Genomic DNA, 15,337 nt, shown 5'->3' on the forward strand with positions numbered 1-15,337 from the left:
ATAATATGAACCATATTAGACACAAAATTATCTCTGCAATGCTGCAGAATATCTACAAGATGTAAACTACCTTCACCTGAAAAGTTTTTCACTGAAATGTTGCAAAACATGGTACCAGTATTGTTAACAAGATTTCTATTAACCACATCACTGGACAATTTTTCACCTTTTTTGTGCAGAACGAGAACCACTTCTTTCTAGGGTGCTGGTTTTGTTCTTACTTATAATTACATAGTCTGTGACTGTATTCTCTATTCTCTTCACCTGTTTGACAAAACTACTTTCAACAAGTGCCAGTTTAATACGAACATTAGTTACCAAAGTCAAAATTCGACTATTTACATTTTTGTCAACAATACTTATTTCCAAATACAATTTTTGAAAGGAGTTTTCTTTTTCCATATCTTCAGGTACTTCATCTTTGATATTCTTAACTTCAGTGTTACATTTAAGCTCGATTTATCTTCTACACATCAGACTCTCCTGGACCATCTAACCTACCAATTTTTTGATTGATATCATTTAGTCGAGCTGTATTTTTAACAATACAATTAAAAAATGCTCCTTTGTAATGACCAATTTCTGTGAATTGGTCCTTACTTTATTGTTTAAATTTTTTGAGCTGACAATTTCGATTTTCTTTTGCAGTTTTGCAAATTGATCTTTATTATCTTTAAGTTTATGATGAATTTGATCGAGCTGGGCTTTCTTATCTGCATTCATTTTTACCAAAAATATCAATGTGGTACTTATGTCAATATTATCATCTTTTTGTTTTAATAGTCTACATAATTCATAAGGGTCTTTTTCTTGTTTCACTGCTTCATCAATAAAGCTTTCCTGTCCTTTTATGACACTACTTAAGTCTGCCATATCTGTGTTATCCCTCACTGTTGTAGATTCCTGTTCAGTAACTGTCATTGTTAATGATTACACAATAAAACACTTGACTAAGAGAAAGAAAACAAAAAAAATATTTCCAGTACTTAATTTTGTGGTTGGAAGTCGACATTCTTAACTGTTCACCTTACTTTTTATTTTTAATCTCTTTTTCTTCTTGATTGTGAACTCCTACTATTATTGTTGCTGTTTTACAGCTGTGGTTCATACTTGGTTCATTGGTCATATAAATTACATACTTAGTATTTTCACAATATATGCACTTTTAGTCTTCAACAAAAAAAATAGTCAAACACAGTATTCACATTTTACTTTCAGAAAATCCTGAACGAGACCCATATTCTAACCATCACCACCCTCTTACAACCCAAAGTTGATTCATTAATTTTGAAGTACGTTTAAATTTGGGCATCTGGCCATGGTTTCAAAACACGTGGTACACAGAAATAGTGACACAATGCAGAGAGAGGTAGCAGTAGTAGAATATAAATAAAAAATTTTCATAATCCATGTCCATATAAGAGTCTGGAATGCAACTTAATGTACTGGTCTAGCAGATGCTCGGATTCATTTTCTTAAATGATATGAACATTGGTTGAGTTCCTGTTGTCAATCAAATATATTTTTAGTCATTTAACTTCACAGTACAATTAAGTTCGAGTCTCGGTCCGGCACACAGTTTTAATCTGCCAGGAAGATTCAAATGATTGGGTGATTTATTCAAGAGAAAGAGCTTCACAAATTGAGCAAGTTAATGAGATGTTGGTTTACAATTGGCTCTTATGCAAGCAGTTATTCAGATTGGCATTGTTTGATAGAGCTGTTGGATGTCCTCTTGAAGGGCGCCATTAGATCCTCAAAATCCCTTGGTGGTTCAAGGCCCTTCCCATAATCCTCCAAACGTTCAGAACTATTGAGAGATGGGACTGAACAAGAAAGCATTTCGCAAGCTCAAAGACCAGTAATAAACACTCTCGCCGTGTGCGGGCGAGCATTATCTTGCCGAAATATAAATCGACGATAGATTGCATGGAAGGTCAACAAAACGTGGCGTAGAATACTAACGGCGTACTGCTGTGCTGTGAGGGTGCCGCGGATGTGTGCTCCCTGCCGCCGTTGGATAAGCAGCTGCCAGCATTAAGTCGTATACTCTTAGCTCACTTATTTGTTACATAGTTTAATTCTTAATTTCTTTGCGTGTTTTTGGTACATGCATTGTTTAATTCATAAATTTCGGGCGCATTATAGTATTTGAGAGTTGTAGCATCGCGTTTTAGTACCTGAATAGCGTAAAATCACGTAGTCTCCTTCCGCCGCCGGGCAGTGTGTCAGCAGTGCGGAAGTAGCAGCATTACTGCATTTACTAGGCAATCTTGTATTTTAATAACCGTTTAAATTTTGTGTCGAATTGTTTGTGCTCTCTGTAGATTAGTTCAGACATTCTTTGCACAACAGTTTTTAGCATGGATAGGGACTGCAACTGCTGTGTCCGGATGCAGCTGAGTTGGCATCCCTTCGCTCCCAGCTTCAGGCAGTGTTGGCTTTGGTCACACAGCTTGAGGCTGTTGCCAATGGGCATCACTGTGGGGGTCCGGATGGGGGTTTGTCGGGGACGACCAGCTCGTCCCACGCATCCCCCGATCGGACTACGACTGTGGCTGCCCGGGATACTGCCCACATTGAGGCTGATCCCTCACCTGTGGTAGAGTGGGAGGTCGTCTCGAGGTGTGGCAGGGGGCGAAAGACATTCCGGAGGCCTGCACGGAAGGCCTCTCCAGTTTGTCTGACGAACCGGTTTCAGGCTTTGTCTCCGGCTGATACTGATCTTCGGCCGGACACGGCTGCTTGTCCTGTTCCAGAGGTTGCCCCTCAGTCTGCGAGATCCGGGCAGTCGCAGACGGTGGGCTTACTGGTAGTTGAGAGCTCCAACGTCAGGCGCGTAATGGGGCCCCTTAGGGAAATGGCAGCAAGAGAGGGGAAGAAAACCAATGTGAACTCCATGTGCATACCGGGGGGAGTCATTCCAGATGTGGAAGGGGTCCTTCCGGATGCCATAAAGGGTACACCCATCGGCAGGTGGTCGCTCATGTCGTCACCAATGATGTGTGTCGCTATGGATCGGAGGAAATCGTCTCTGGCTTCCGGCGGCTACCTGATTTGGTGAAGACTGCCAGTCTCGCTAGCGGGATGAAAGCAGAGCTCACCATCTGCAGCATCGTCGACAGGACTGACTGCGGACCTTTGGTACAGAGCCGAGTGGAGGGTCTGAATCGGAGGCTGAGACGGTTCTGCGACCTTGTGGGCTGCAGATTCCTCGACTTGCGCCATGGGGTGGTGGGGTTTCGGATTCCGCTGGATAGGTCAGGAGTCCACTACACGCAGCAATCGGCTACACGGGTAGCAGGGGTTGTGTGGCGTGGACTGGGCGGTTTTTTAGGTTAGATGGCCTCGGGCAAGTACAGAAAGGGCAACAGCCTCAGAGTGCGGGGCAAAGTCAGGACACGCGGGGACCAAGCAGCAGTCGGTATTGTAATTGTAAACTGTCGAAGCTGCATTGGTAAGTACCGGAACTTCAAGCGCTGATAGAAAGCACCGAAGCTGAAATCGTTATAGGTACAGAAAGCTGGCTGAAGCCAGAGATAAATTCTGCCGAAATTTTTACAAAGGCACAGACGGTGTTTAGAAAGGATAGATTGCATGCAACCGGTGGTGGCGTGTTTGTCGCTGTTAATATTAGTTTATCCTGTAGTGAAGTAGAAGTGGATAGTTCCTGTGAATTATTATGGGTGGAGGTTACACTCAACAACCGAGCTAGGTTAATAATTGGCTCCTTTTACCGACCTCCCGACTCAGCAGCATTAGTGGCAGAACAACTGAGAGAAAATTTGGAATACATTTCACATAATATTTCTCAGCATGTTATAGTCGTAGGTGGAGATTTCAATTTACCAGATATAGACTGGGACACTCAGATGTTTAGCACGGGTGGTAGGGACAGAGCATCGAGTGACATTATACTGAGTGCACTATCCGAAAATTACCTCGAACAATTAAACAGAGAACCGATTCGTGGAGATAACATCTTGGACCTACTGATAACAAACAGACCCGAACTTTTCGACTCTGTATGTGCAGAACAGGAAATCAGTGATCATAAGGCCGTTGCAGCATCCCTGAATATGGAAGTAAATAGGAATATAAAAAAAGGGAGGAAAGTTTATCTGTTTAGCAAGAGTAATAGGGGGCAGATTTCAGACTACCTAACAGATCAAAACGAAAATTTCTGTTCCGACACTGACAATGTTGAGTGTTTATGGAAAAAGTTCAAGGCAATCGTAAAATGCGTTTTAGACAGGTACGTGCCGAGTAAAACTGTGAGGGACGGGAAAAACCCACCGTGGTTCAACAACCAAGTTAGGAAACTACTGCGAAAGCAAAGAGAGCTGCACTCCAAGTTTAAACGCAGCCAAAACCTCTCAGACAAACAGAAGCTAATCGATGTCAAAGTTAGCGTAAGGAGGGCTATGCATGAAGCTTTCAGTGAATTAGAAAGTAAAATTCTATGTACCGACTTGACAGAAAATCCTAGGAAGTTCTGGTCTTACGTTAAATCAGTAAGTGGCTCGAAACAGTATATCCAGACACTCCGGGATGATGATGGCATTGAAACAGAGGATGACACGCGTAAAGCTGAAATACTAAACACCTTTTTCCAAAGCTGTCTCACAGAGGAAGACCGCACTGCAGTTCCTTCTCTAAATCCTCGCACAAACGAAAAAATGACTGACATCGAAATAAGTGTCCAAGGAATAGAAAAGCAACTGCAATAACTCAACAGAGGAAAGTCCACTGGACCTGACGGGATACCAATTTGATTCTACACAGAGTACGCGAAAGAACTTGCCCCCCTTCTAACAGCCGTGTACCGCAAGTCTCTAGAGGAACGGAAGATTCCAAATGATTGGAAAAGAGCACAGGTAGTCCCAGTCTTCAAGAAGTGTCGTCGAGCAGATGCGCAAAACTATAGACCTATATCTCTGACGTCGATCTGTTGTAGAATTTTAGAACATGTTTTTTGCTCGAGTGTCATGTCGTTTTTGGAAACCCAGAATCTACTCTGTAGGAATCAACATGGATTCCGGAAACAGCGATCGTGTGAGACCCAACTCACTTTATTTGTTCATGAGACCCAGAAAATATTAGATACAGGCTCCCAGGTAGATGCTATTTCCTTCACTTCCGGAAGGCGTTCGATACAGTTCCGCACTGTCGCCTGATAAACGAAGTAAGAACCTACGGAATATCAGACCAGCTGTGTGGCTGGATTGAAGAGTTTTTAGCCAACAGAACACAGCATGTTGTTATCAATGGAGAGACGTCTAAAGACGTTAAAGTAACCTCTGGCGTGCCACAGGGGAGTGTTATGGGACCATTGCTTTTCACAATATATATAAATGACCTAGTAGATATTGTCGGAAGTTCCATGCGGCTTTTCGCGGATGATGCTGTAGTATACAGAGAAGTTGCAGCATTAGAAAATTGTAGCGAAATGCAGGAAGATCTGCAGCGGATAGGCACTTGGTGCAGGGAGTGGCAACTGACCCTTAACATAGACAAATATAATGTATTGCGAATACATAGAAAGAAGGATCCTTTATTGTATGATTATATGATAGCGGAACAAACACTGGTAGCAGTTACTTCTGTAAAATATCTGGGAGTATGCGTGCGGAACGATTTGAAGTGGAATGATCATATAAAATTAATTGTTGGTAAGGCGGGTGCAACGTTGCGATTGATTGGGAGAGTCCTTAGAAAATGTAGTCTATCAACAAAGGAGGTGGCTTACAAAACACTCGTTCGACCTATACTTGAGTATTGCTCATCAGTGTGGGATTCGTACCATATCGAGTTGACGGAGGAGACAGAGAAGATCCAAAGAAGAGCGGCGCGTTTCGTCACAGGGTTATTTGGTAACCGTGATAGCGTTACGGAGATGTTTAGCAAACTCAAGTGGCAGACTCTGCAAGAGAGGCGCTCTGCATCGCGGTGTAGCTTGCTCGCCAGGTTTCGAGAGGGTGCGTTTCTGGATGAGGTATCGAATATATTGATTCCCCCTACTTATACCTCCCGAGGAGATCACGAATGTAAAATTAGAGAGATTCGAGCGCGCGCGGAGGCTTTCAGACAGTCGTTCTTCCCGCGAACCATACGCGATTGGAACAGAAAAGGGAGGTAATGACAGTGGCACGTAAAGTGCCCTCCGCCACACACCGTTGGGTGGCTTGCGGAGTATAAGTGTAGATGTAGATATAGATGACAACCATAGGGTCCGGCTATGAAGGAAATGGCGCCCCAGACCAACACTGCTGGTTGTCGAGCCGTATAGCGGGTGACAGTCAGTCTGGTACCCCAACCGCTGTCCTGGGGGTCCCCAGACACCTCTTCGGTCTGGAATCTCATTAGTAGTGAACTGTTTTCAGAGATGAGTACCACTTCGAACTGTAACCGATAGCTAGAAAAGCTTTTTGTACTTGTTTACGGGTCATGTATACTCAAGATCACAATTTTCTGACTACTGTGGTATCCACTGATGATGCAAAATTTACGAGGCCTGTAGGCAAATCACTCATGCATATGCAGGTGAGAATTCTTTTGCAACTACGAAAACACATTAATAATGTTGAGTTTAGCATTAATGTATGGCACCCTGCATAATTGGAGGCTGCTCAATTGGACCTCTCATTTACCAGAGAACACTGACTGGAGCATTATACAGTGAATTTTTAATGGAACATTTAAATGTTCTGCTGGAAGACCTCCCACTACACTTACGTCAGAACATGTGGCTCATGCACAATGGGGCACTACATCATTTTTCTCTGCAAGCAAAAACAATTTTAAATAATCGTTTCCCAAATAAATGGATGCTACTACCTTCCACGGTCCAGTTCTCATAGCCGTACAAGAACACAGGAAACTCCAACGACTCCACCATGTACATCTTCGTTGTTTTCGATATTGCCCGGCTTTACCAGACATTAGCGAGTTAAACCGTTGTAGATCGACCAAATGCGATTCTTCATTTTACTTCTTCATCACACTTTCTTGGGTCATTGATCGGAGACCCTAGACATACACAATCATTCACTACCACCACATCCTTTAAGCATCCTGTAAGTTGAATTTGGGGATTAATAACCATTACTTTGGATTTTTTCATTTTTATCTCTCGAGCGAAACTTAAACTAATAGTTTCTACTGTGTGGCGGAAACATCTAGGCCTGCTCGCTCTCCTGTTCTCAATGCACTGAACTTTTATTTTTGGGAGCATTTAAAAGCACATAATATATTCAAGACCTATTGCGAATGTTGCCATTATTCGTCAACTTATTCGAGAAGCATCGCAGCAGATACAGCAGATACCTGGAATATGGGAGCCAGAAACACAATCAGTCCATGCTGCGGCGTTTAGATAAAGCTATTGGTCGACTTATTGAGCTTTTCGTTTAGCCATCAGAAAAAATATTTGAAAAGAAAGAAGATCTGTAGAATACACTTGGAAATTTGAAAACAAAATGGCAGAAACGTACCTAAAATGTAACAACAACAAAAGATTCTGTAACTATGAAAGTAAAAAGAATTTACCATATGCACAGCTGATTTTTTTTTTTTTTTGCTTCTTTTTAAGTCCTCTATCCATTCCCCAGAGGTTTCCCACGTATTAGTTAATACCTTGTATGTTAGATGCACAATGCAGAAAGGAATATTTCGGGTTCTTTTTAACGAAGTAAGCAAAATAGGATACGAAAGTAGAATTTATGTGTCTGAATTTGTACGTAATGTGAAATGCGTAGAGTTAGTTCACATAACACTGAATTGCAGCTACAGCTGTCTTCTGCACATACGTCGACCGAAGCTTTTCGCTAGCTTCTTATTACAGTTGACAAAGAAATTTAAAATCACAGCTTTTGGTACCAACAACCAACTCAACTTGACAATAGGCTACTATTTACACTACCGCTTTTAGTAACCGGAGACGTTTACGTCAGTGATGATTTCGCACTTCAATAGCTGCTGTCTCAGATATTTAGTGATGTCACCAGTGACATGTGCGAAACACATCAAGCATTTCACTAAAATAAGTCTAAGCAGCGTAATGTCAACAAAATGAAATGTGAAATATATTACAAACGAGCTCTCACATCGCCTACTTAATAGTTTGCTAGAAGGTAGGGTAAGTCTTATTTAGCATTAAAAATCTCTGCTACAACTGTGAGACATCAACCGTAATTTTAGTTACTATGAACTAAAGCAACGAAAGTCATCAGGTGTGTCCTATGTTTTCATATTTAATTATTGAAATACATACATATTTTTCCATATTTATTTTCCTTCGAAATTTGTGGTGTGGATCTCTTGGGTACCAGAAGCACCTATGATATATAGGTTGGTCTGAAATGGTGCGAAAAGTATGTAAGGGTGTTGTAGGGTAGGTTGTGCTAAGAAATAATTGTTAAGAAAAAATTAGATACCTTGCGCGGTTTCCAATTTAATTATCATCGACGTTATCCAATCAGGTGGCTTCGGGCTCAAATTCAAGTACTTGCTCGCACTAAAATGTAGTAATGCACAGACATCTGTGGTTCCGTAAGTTGCTGTTTGTCCAAATGCTCATCACCAGTTAAAATGTGCCATTACCTGTAGTCATAAAATGAAGCTAGGTGCGCAGAAGCTATAATTATTCGGTTTTAGGAAAGCAAACGAAGAACAAAAATGGTTCAAATGGCTCTGAGCACTATGCGACTTAACTTCTGAGGTCATCAGTCGCCTAGAACTTAGAACTAATTAAACCTATCTAACCTAAGGACATCACACACATCCATGCCCGAGGCAGGATTCGAACGTGCGACCGTAGCGGTCGCACGGTTCCAGACTGTAGCGCCTAGACCCGCACGGCCACTACGGCCGGCAAACGAAGAACACATTTGGCGGTAATGTATCTAGCAGGCTGCTCGAATTTGAGTGCACAGCGACCTGATTGGCTAACTTCAATGTTAAGTAAGTCGGAAACGGCGCAACTATGAATCTTTTCCTGAAATAATATTTCCCGGCACAACCTACCGTGCAACTCCCTCACAAGGTTTCAGGTCGGTTTTGGCCACCTGTAGTGGGCGGTCCAGCCACATTCATGTAAACACCACCTATGTTCAAAATCGATGTGCGATAACCGCTCACAGGCGGCAGTTGGCGGCACTAGCAGTGGGGAGTATATAAAGCGTGTCGGGAGGGGGGGAGGGGGCCGGACACAGCAAACAGTGCAGTCGTTCTCATAATGCGGAAACGGAGTAATTTATCTACCGTCCGAAAGGACAGGTTCATTGTCTTTCTGGCCAAGGGTGGAAGCGTTTCTGGAACGGCTTAGTTTTTAAACTGGCCGCGTACCGCCGTGGTAAAAGTATACCGTGCATGGCAAAATCGTGCAATCCAACCGGCACTGAGGCAACTGTGGTGCACCACGGGCCATAGATGAGGAGGATGGATGATGACAGCAGAGATGTGTACGGGAGATTAGACATATACGTAGCTGTTGAGCACCTGACTGCACAGATGAACCAACGGACACCTACAGTGTCTCTTCAACGACCGTTCAGTGAACACTGCTGCTAATGGGCCTCTACAGCAGGCGTCTGGTTCATCGGACAGATTGCCATTGGCGTGTACAGTGTGAAACGTCTGAAAACAAACAGGAGCGTTATGCTCTGAGGATGTTGTCATTAGAAACGCACAGTGTATCAATACAAGTATGCATCTCTTCTCGGGGACCGCGTCCAAACCTGCATGCAGGTTGTGTTTCCTCTGCACGATGGCATCTGCCAGCAGGACAATGCAATGTGTCCCATAGTTCACAGTGAATGTGCTTGGTTCGAAAAGCACCAAGATGAGTTTACCGTGCTCCCCTGGCCACCAAACTCACCGAATTTAAGCTGAATCAAGAATCTGTGGGACTCCCTCGACATGACTGTTCGCAGTCACCGAAAAGCCTAGCGGAGTTGGGCACTGCCCCACATCGCTCTACAACCTCATTGGCTCTCTTCCTGTACGTCTGGTAGCGGTCCGCGCAGTAAAATGTGGTTAATCGAGGTTTTGACAGATGGTCACATTAATGCAACTACGCAGTGTATATTGTACTACCAGCAACGTTGAATTCTCTTCACACCATTCCATCGCTCACCCAACTCATGTGAACAAAAGTAGACAAGATATCTGACCGGCGAATTCTGTACCGCTAACGCCGAAGCGGTGAGGTCGCGAACTTCCTTTGATGTTTCACTAGAAGACTGATCGCCATCGCAATACAAACGGACACTGGCGAATGCGGATCGAACACTACCAAATGCATTCCGCTCGCACTGGCCTACCATTTACACCAGAGAGAACTCTCAATCTTTACTGGTTCGCTTGTTTTCGGAACTGTGTAAAGGGGGCATAACTGTCTCCTTTTACACTGGGGTAGCAGAACGTGTAAGGAGCCCTGTTGTATCTTGCCGCATTTGAACGACATAGTAATGTTATAATAGTTCAACCAACCTGTTTTCTTCATGCAATGTCTTTGTACCAGCACAGAAGTATGCTTTTTCAGTTCGTTGCTTTTGCTGAGCAGTTTTACGGAACTACAATGAAATTTAGGATGTTATCTCATGTACACAATGAATTCGGTAGTTTATAGGGAAGTCAGCTATTTTTAATCATATATTCCATCAAAAGCAAATAGCAAACTTGTTGGACCGAAGGGAGCACACGCTTTAATTGACATTCTCAGGCAGCAAGGAACAACAATACTTTTATAAGTCACCGAAAGTATAGTCGAACACAAACAACAGTTAAGTGTAAGCCAGTAATAAGGAATTATTCAAGGTACAAAATTATTCTCGAACTGTGATCAACAGTGGAAATGAAATGGTAAGTGTTTTGACAGTCTCCACAGAATAGTTAACTATCACTAACCGATTAAGTCCAAAACCACTAAAGCTAACGAATAGGGAGTTCTACATAGAGTCCAAATCCCATTTCGGATAGGCCGGCCGATGTGGCCGAGCGGTTCTAGGCGCTTCAGTCTGGAACTGCGCGATCGTTACGGTCGCAGGTTCGAATCCTGCCTCTGGCATGGATGTGTGTGATGTCCTTAGGTTATTTATGTTTAAGTAGTTCTAAGTTATAGGGGACTGATAACCTCAGATGTTAAGTCCCATAGTGCTCAGAGCGATTTGAACCATTTTGAACCACTTCGGATAAATTACAACGCGTATAAGTTAAGGTTTATCTGCTTTGAACACTCTGTCGGGAAGTCCTTCCACCACCGACTACAAACGGGTGCTGCAGTGGGCGATGGCCATTTCTAACGCTTGATGATATAAATGGAATTTATGATCATATTCTTTCATGATTTATTTTTTATTGCTGTTGTTGTTATACTTTTGCAAATGTGTATCTTGACATTGACCTTGAAATGAGGCTGCTTTTCACCTGGTTTCATTGGCACATTAACGTGACTCTCCCCAGCACTGTCCAAAGAGCTATGCACGTGTACAAGCATCTTTCGACGGTGCACTTTATTGCACAGCTCTAGCAAACAGCTGGAAGCGTGACATGTCTCACGAGAGGCTTACTGATTGTGGCGGACAATCATGTGCTTGGCCGCAAGAGTTCGCTTTTAGAACAGTTGAACACCAACGTTTTGTGACTCTTGTTCTTTTTATTCTTTCTTAGTTCTCGTCGGCCTCGTGGTCGTCGGTTGCTGGCCGTAGTGCTATGCTCACTTTATTTTGCTGCTACAAGCTTCTGCGCATAACAAGGAAACAAATATCAAACTACGAGAGTATTCGTAAAGTAAGATACGATCGGCCGCGAAATGAAAACAATAGGTGAAAATCAAAAGTATTTTATTTGGAATAGTTTGTCACACTTTCCAGCTACTTCTCTACAGAGTCGCCACTCCGATTTAGACATTTGTTTTAGCGCTCAATTTTTCAACACCTTCGTCGTAGGAGGCACCTGCCTATGCCTCTCGTTACTTCTCTACGCTGGTCTGTGCCAAAATGCCTTCGTAGTCAGCGGTTCATGTGATCAACAATGAACATCAGAGGGAGCGGCTCTGAGCACTATGGGACTTAACATCTGAGGTCATCAGTCCCCTAAAACTTAGAAGTACTGAAACCTAACTAACCTAAGGACATCACACACATCCATGCCCGAGGCAGGATTCGAACCTGCGACCATAGCGGTTGCGCGGTTCCAGACTGAGCGCCTAGAACCGTTGGCCACAGGGGTCGGCCATCAGAGGGAGCCAAGTCTGTGCAGTGTCGTGGGTGATCAAACACTTCCCACCGAAAACGCTGCATGGACATGCTTATTGCCTCTGCAGTATGCCTCTGAGAATTGTGATGAAGAAGGAACTGCATGAGATCAGGCACAACCTCACAGCAGGCACTCATATCTGGCGCGACGCACTATTGTTCTTGTCATCTTTGCGAGCTCACTGTGTGCTGAGAACTAAAAAGAGTGGCGTGACACAATCAACAGTTGTATTAGATACATCTGTGCAAAGCTTAACCAGATTTTTAATTTCGTTCCCATTTCGCGACCATTCGGACCTTACTTTCCGAATAGCCCTCGTACATACAGCCACCACAGGACAAACTAAACAGAAACGAATAGTGCACAGATATAGCTGGCAATGCTAAGTACAATAAACGCACACAATCAACACACAGATGAAAGTGAAGTGTTCAGTTCTGGTGTGTTCATTGTAATGTTGAGTCATACGAGCCAGTGGTCGGTGGTGAGCGGTGCTCGGCGACGGCTTGGCTGCTCGGATGACAGAGGCAGCTTTGGCTGAAAGGGTTCGGCTAGGTGCTTGGTGGCTGCTTAACTACCTCCCAGGCGGAAGGTGACTCGATCAGTTTCCAAATGGCATGTGATCAGTGTAGGAAACTAGTTCTGTGGTCATGTTGCCTCCTAGGACGCTTTTGGTGCCATCATATCGTGCTGAACTTTCTGTAAGCCTACCGATAAATATGTTTACGTTACCGGTGGTGGACGCGACAAAATCATCTGTCAGCAATTCCGTGTTTATTTTTCGGGGCTGGCTTGTAGCAAGGCGGTCGCCGCCAGTCTTAGCAGTGTTGCAGTACAGCTGAGATCCGAGGGAGAGCTTTATAATGCTACCACACGCCTTGCTACTCAGGATCCTGAGTGCATTGGTTCATGGAGCTGACATCTACCGTTTTGACTGTAACCATATTGGCTTGATTGCGAATTGTTACTACAGAGAAAAATAAACATCAGACTCGGAATGTATAGGGGACAACTGACAGATATAATAGTGATTAAAAATAACAATACCATTTTTCTGTCTCCTAGAAGAAACTTAATTTGTACTATCATTGTTTTAGATGAAAATTTCATATAAAGGTGTGTGTACCTAGGAGAATCGTTAAATTCGCAATCCTTACTCGGTTTTCTTGGTACAGTGTCTAGCCACGTTAAGATGAACACCTATGAAACACCTGAATAACCACCTTCTACAGTGCGGACCTCTGCAAGACATGAAGGAAGAGAGTCAGTGGAGTTCTGGAAAGCACCAACAGGGTTGTGGAGCCATTCTGTGGCCAGCTGCGCTAGGTTTCTCGGTTGAGGATCCATGGCGCGAACAATGCAGTCGAGAAGGTCCCGAAGTTTCTCGACTGGCTTTAAATCCGGGAAGTCTGACGACTGGGGGTGTATGGCAACTTCACACTGGTGCTCTCTGAATCACTCGTGTACATTGCGAGCTGTCTGCTAGGTTGCATTGTCCTGCTGGTTGATGCCATCACGCAGAGGAAAAGCAGATGGCATGTAGGGATGGACATGGTCCTCATGGATACATGCATACCTGTGTTTATAAATTATTCGCTTTGGAATGAGGAGATCACACAGGAAATGTCTTCCAGCTTGGATCCTTCCTACAGTTTCTTTCAAACATTTCATACCATACATGCCAATGGCCATCTGTTTAATGGAGCATAAAACTTGATTCATCTTGAAAGGACACTTGTCGTCACTCAGTGGACCTCCATTTGCGGTAATGGCGTGCAAATCCCAGCCTCCATCACTGATGAACAGCAGTCACAATAAGAGCATGAACCACGTACCCCTGCCGAGGCCCACATGCACCACTGTTCACTGAAAAGCTATTTAGGAGACACTGTAGGTATCCGTTTGGTTCATCTGGACCAACAGTTGCCCAACAGTTGCATGTCTACTCGCCCGTACACTTCTCCACAGCCGTCGTTCACCCTTGTCATCTATGTCGCATGGTGCACCAATTCCCTCGGCGCCGGTTTTGGATAGCAGCATTTTGCCCTCCACAGTGTACTTTAACTACGGCGGCACGTGAACAGTTTACTAAGTTAGCCCTTCCGGAAATGTTTCTATCCTTGGCCCAAAAGACAATGAACGTGTCAAATAAATTGCTCTGTTTCTGCGTTACAACAACGACTGCGCTGTTTTCTGCATCCCCCCGACGTGCTTTAAGCACTCTCCATGGCTACTGCTCCCACCTGCTTTGTATAAGTTATTACTGAACGTTGATGTTGAATATGGGTGTGTTCGCATTACTGTAACTTGACAATCTAAAAGTTTGAGATGGAACAACCCTTTGGATATTCTTATCCAGTTTCCCATGTCTTTTCATTGTGGATTTAAAGCGGTCCTTCTTTTTTCCAGGTGGTTGAGCTGCGGATAGTACAATCGAAAGAAGACAAAGGAACATCGAATCATGTCGAATGATGTTATGGGCTACATCCCCTCAGAAATGCACTGTGTTTATATTTGTTGTCCCAAACGAGAACATCACCATCACCCTCCTGTGTCCTTATGTAGAGTATATGCCACATCAAACTTTTATTTTTTTTCTAACTCAGGGAATAAATTAAACTTTCTGTGTGTCTGATCGCGGCATATGCTTTACAACATGTGTCTTATGTGCATCGCTTCTTTTCGTTCCTACATGTTCTCATGAGGTAGCATAATCTGTTTGAAGTAAGCTGATCATTGCCGTGTCAGCATGTGTTCAAGAAATAAAGGTAATTTCTGATGGTATTTAGTAGTTTTAAGCCAGTTTGTGTTTATAATATGGTGATATACCCTATACTATGAAATATGTGTGTTCATCTCATCACAGCAACATAACATTTTTTTTCTTTTTTTTTTCAATGCAGCACTAGGTTTGGCAACGACCTAGACTTCCACATTCCAGTGGCATTGTTTTCAAACATTTTACGTATTTAATACTAAATTTTCTGAACATTGCACTTTATTCAGTTATTCTTAACACAAATAGTATTCACTTTCGACATGTTCTAAAATTTTGGTGCACCACACCAATTTTGAAATG

At 43.3% G+C, this 15,337-nt stretch overlaps 1 protein-coding gene across 3 annotated transcripts in view; it reads left to right on the forward strand.

The window, feature by feature from the left end:
- Positions 1-14,957, forward strand: part of LOC126092163 (sodium-coupled monocarboxylate transporter 1-like) — a 212,968-nt gene extending 198,011 nt beyond the window's left edge. For all 3 annotated transcript variants that reach the window (XM_049907634.1, XM_049907636.1, XM_049907637.1), the window contains one exon: positions 14,668-14,957. In XM_049907634.1, coding sequence (XP_049763591.1) covers positions 14,668-14,730 — 63 coding nt within the window. In that variant the 3' untranslated portion in view covers positions 14,731-14,957. The remainder of the gene's footprint in view (positions 1-14,667) is intronic.
- The last annotated feature ends 380 nt before the right edge of the window (positions 14,958-15,337 follow it).

The sequence above is a fragment of the Schistocerca cancellata genome, chromosome 7 (assembly GCF_023864275.1).
Source record: "Schistocerca cancellata isolate TAMUIC-IGC-003103 chromosome 7, iqSchCanc2.1, whole genome shotgun sequence".
NCBI classification, from domain to species: Eukaryota; Metazoa; Arthropoda; class Insecta; order Orthoptera; family Acrididae; genus Schistocerca; species Schistocerca cancellata.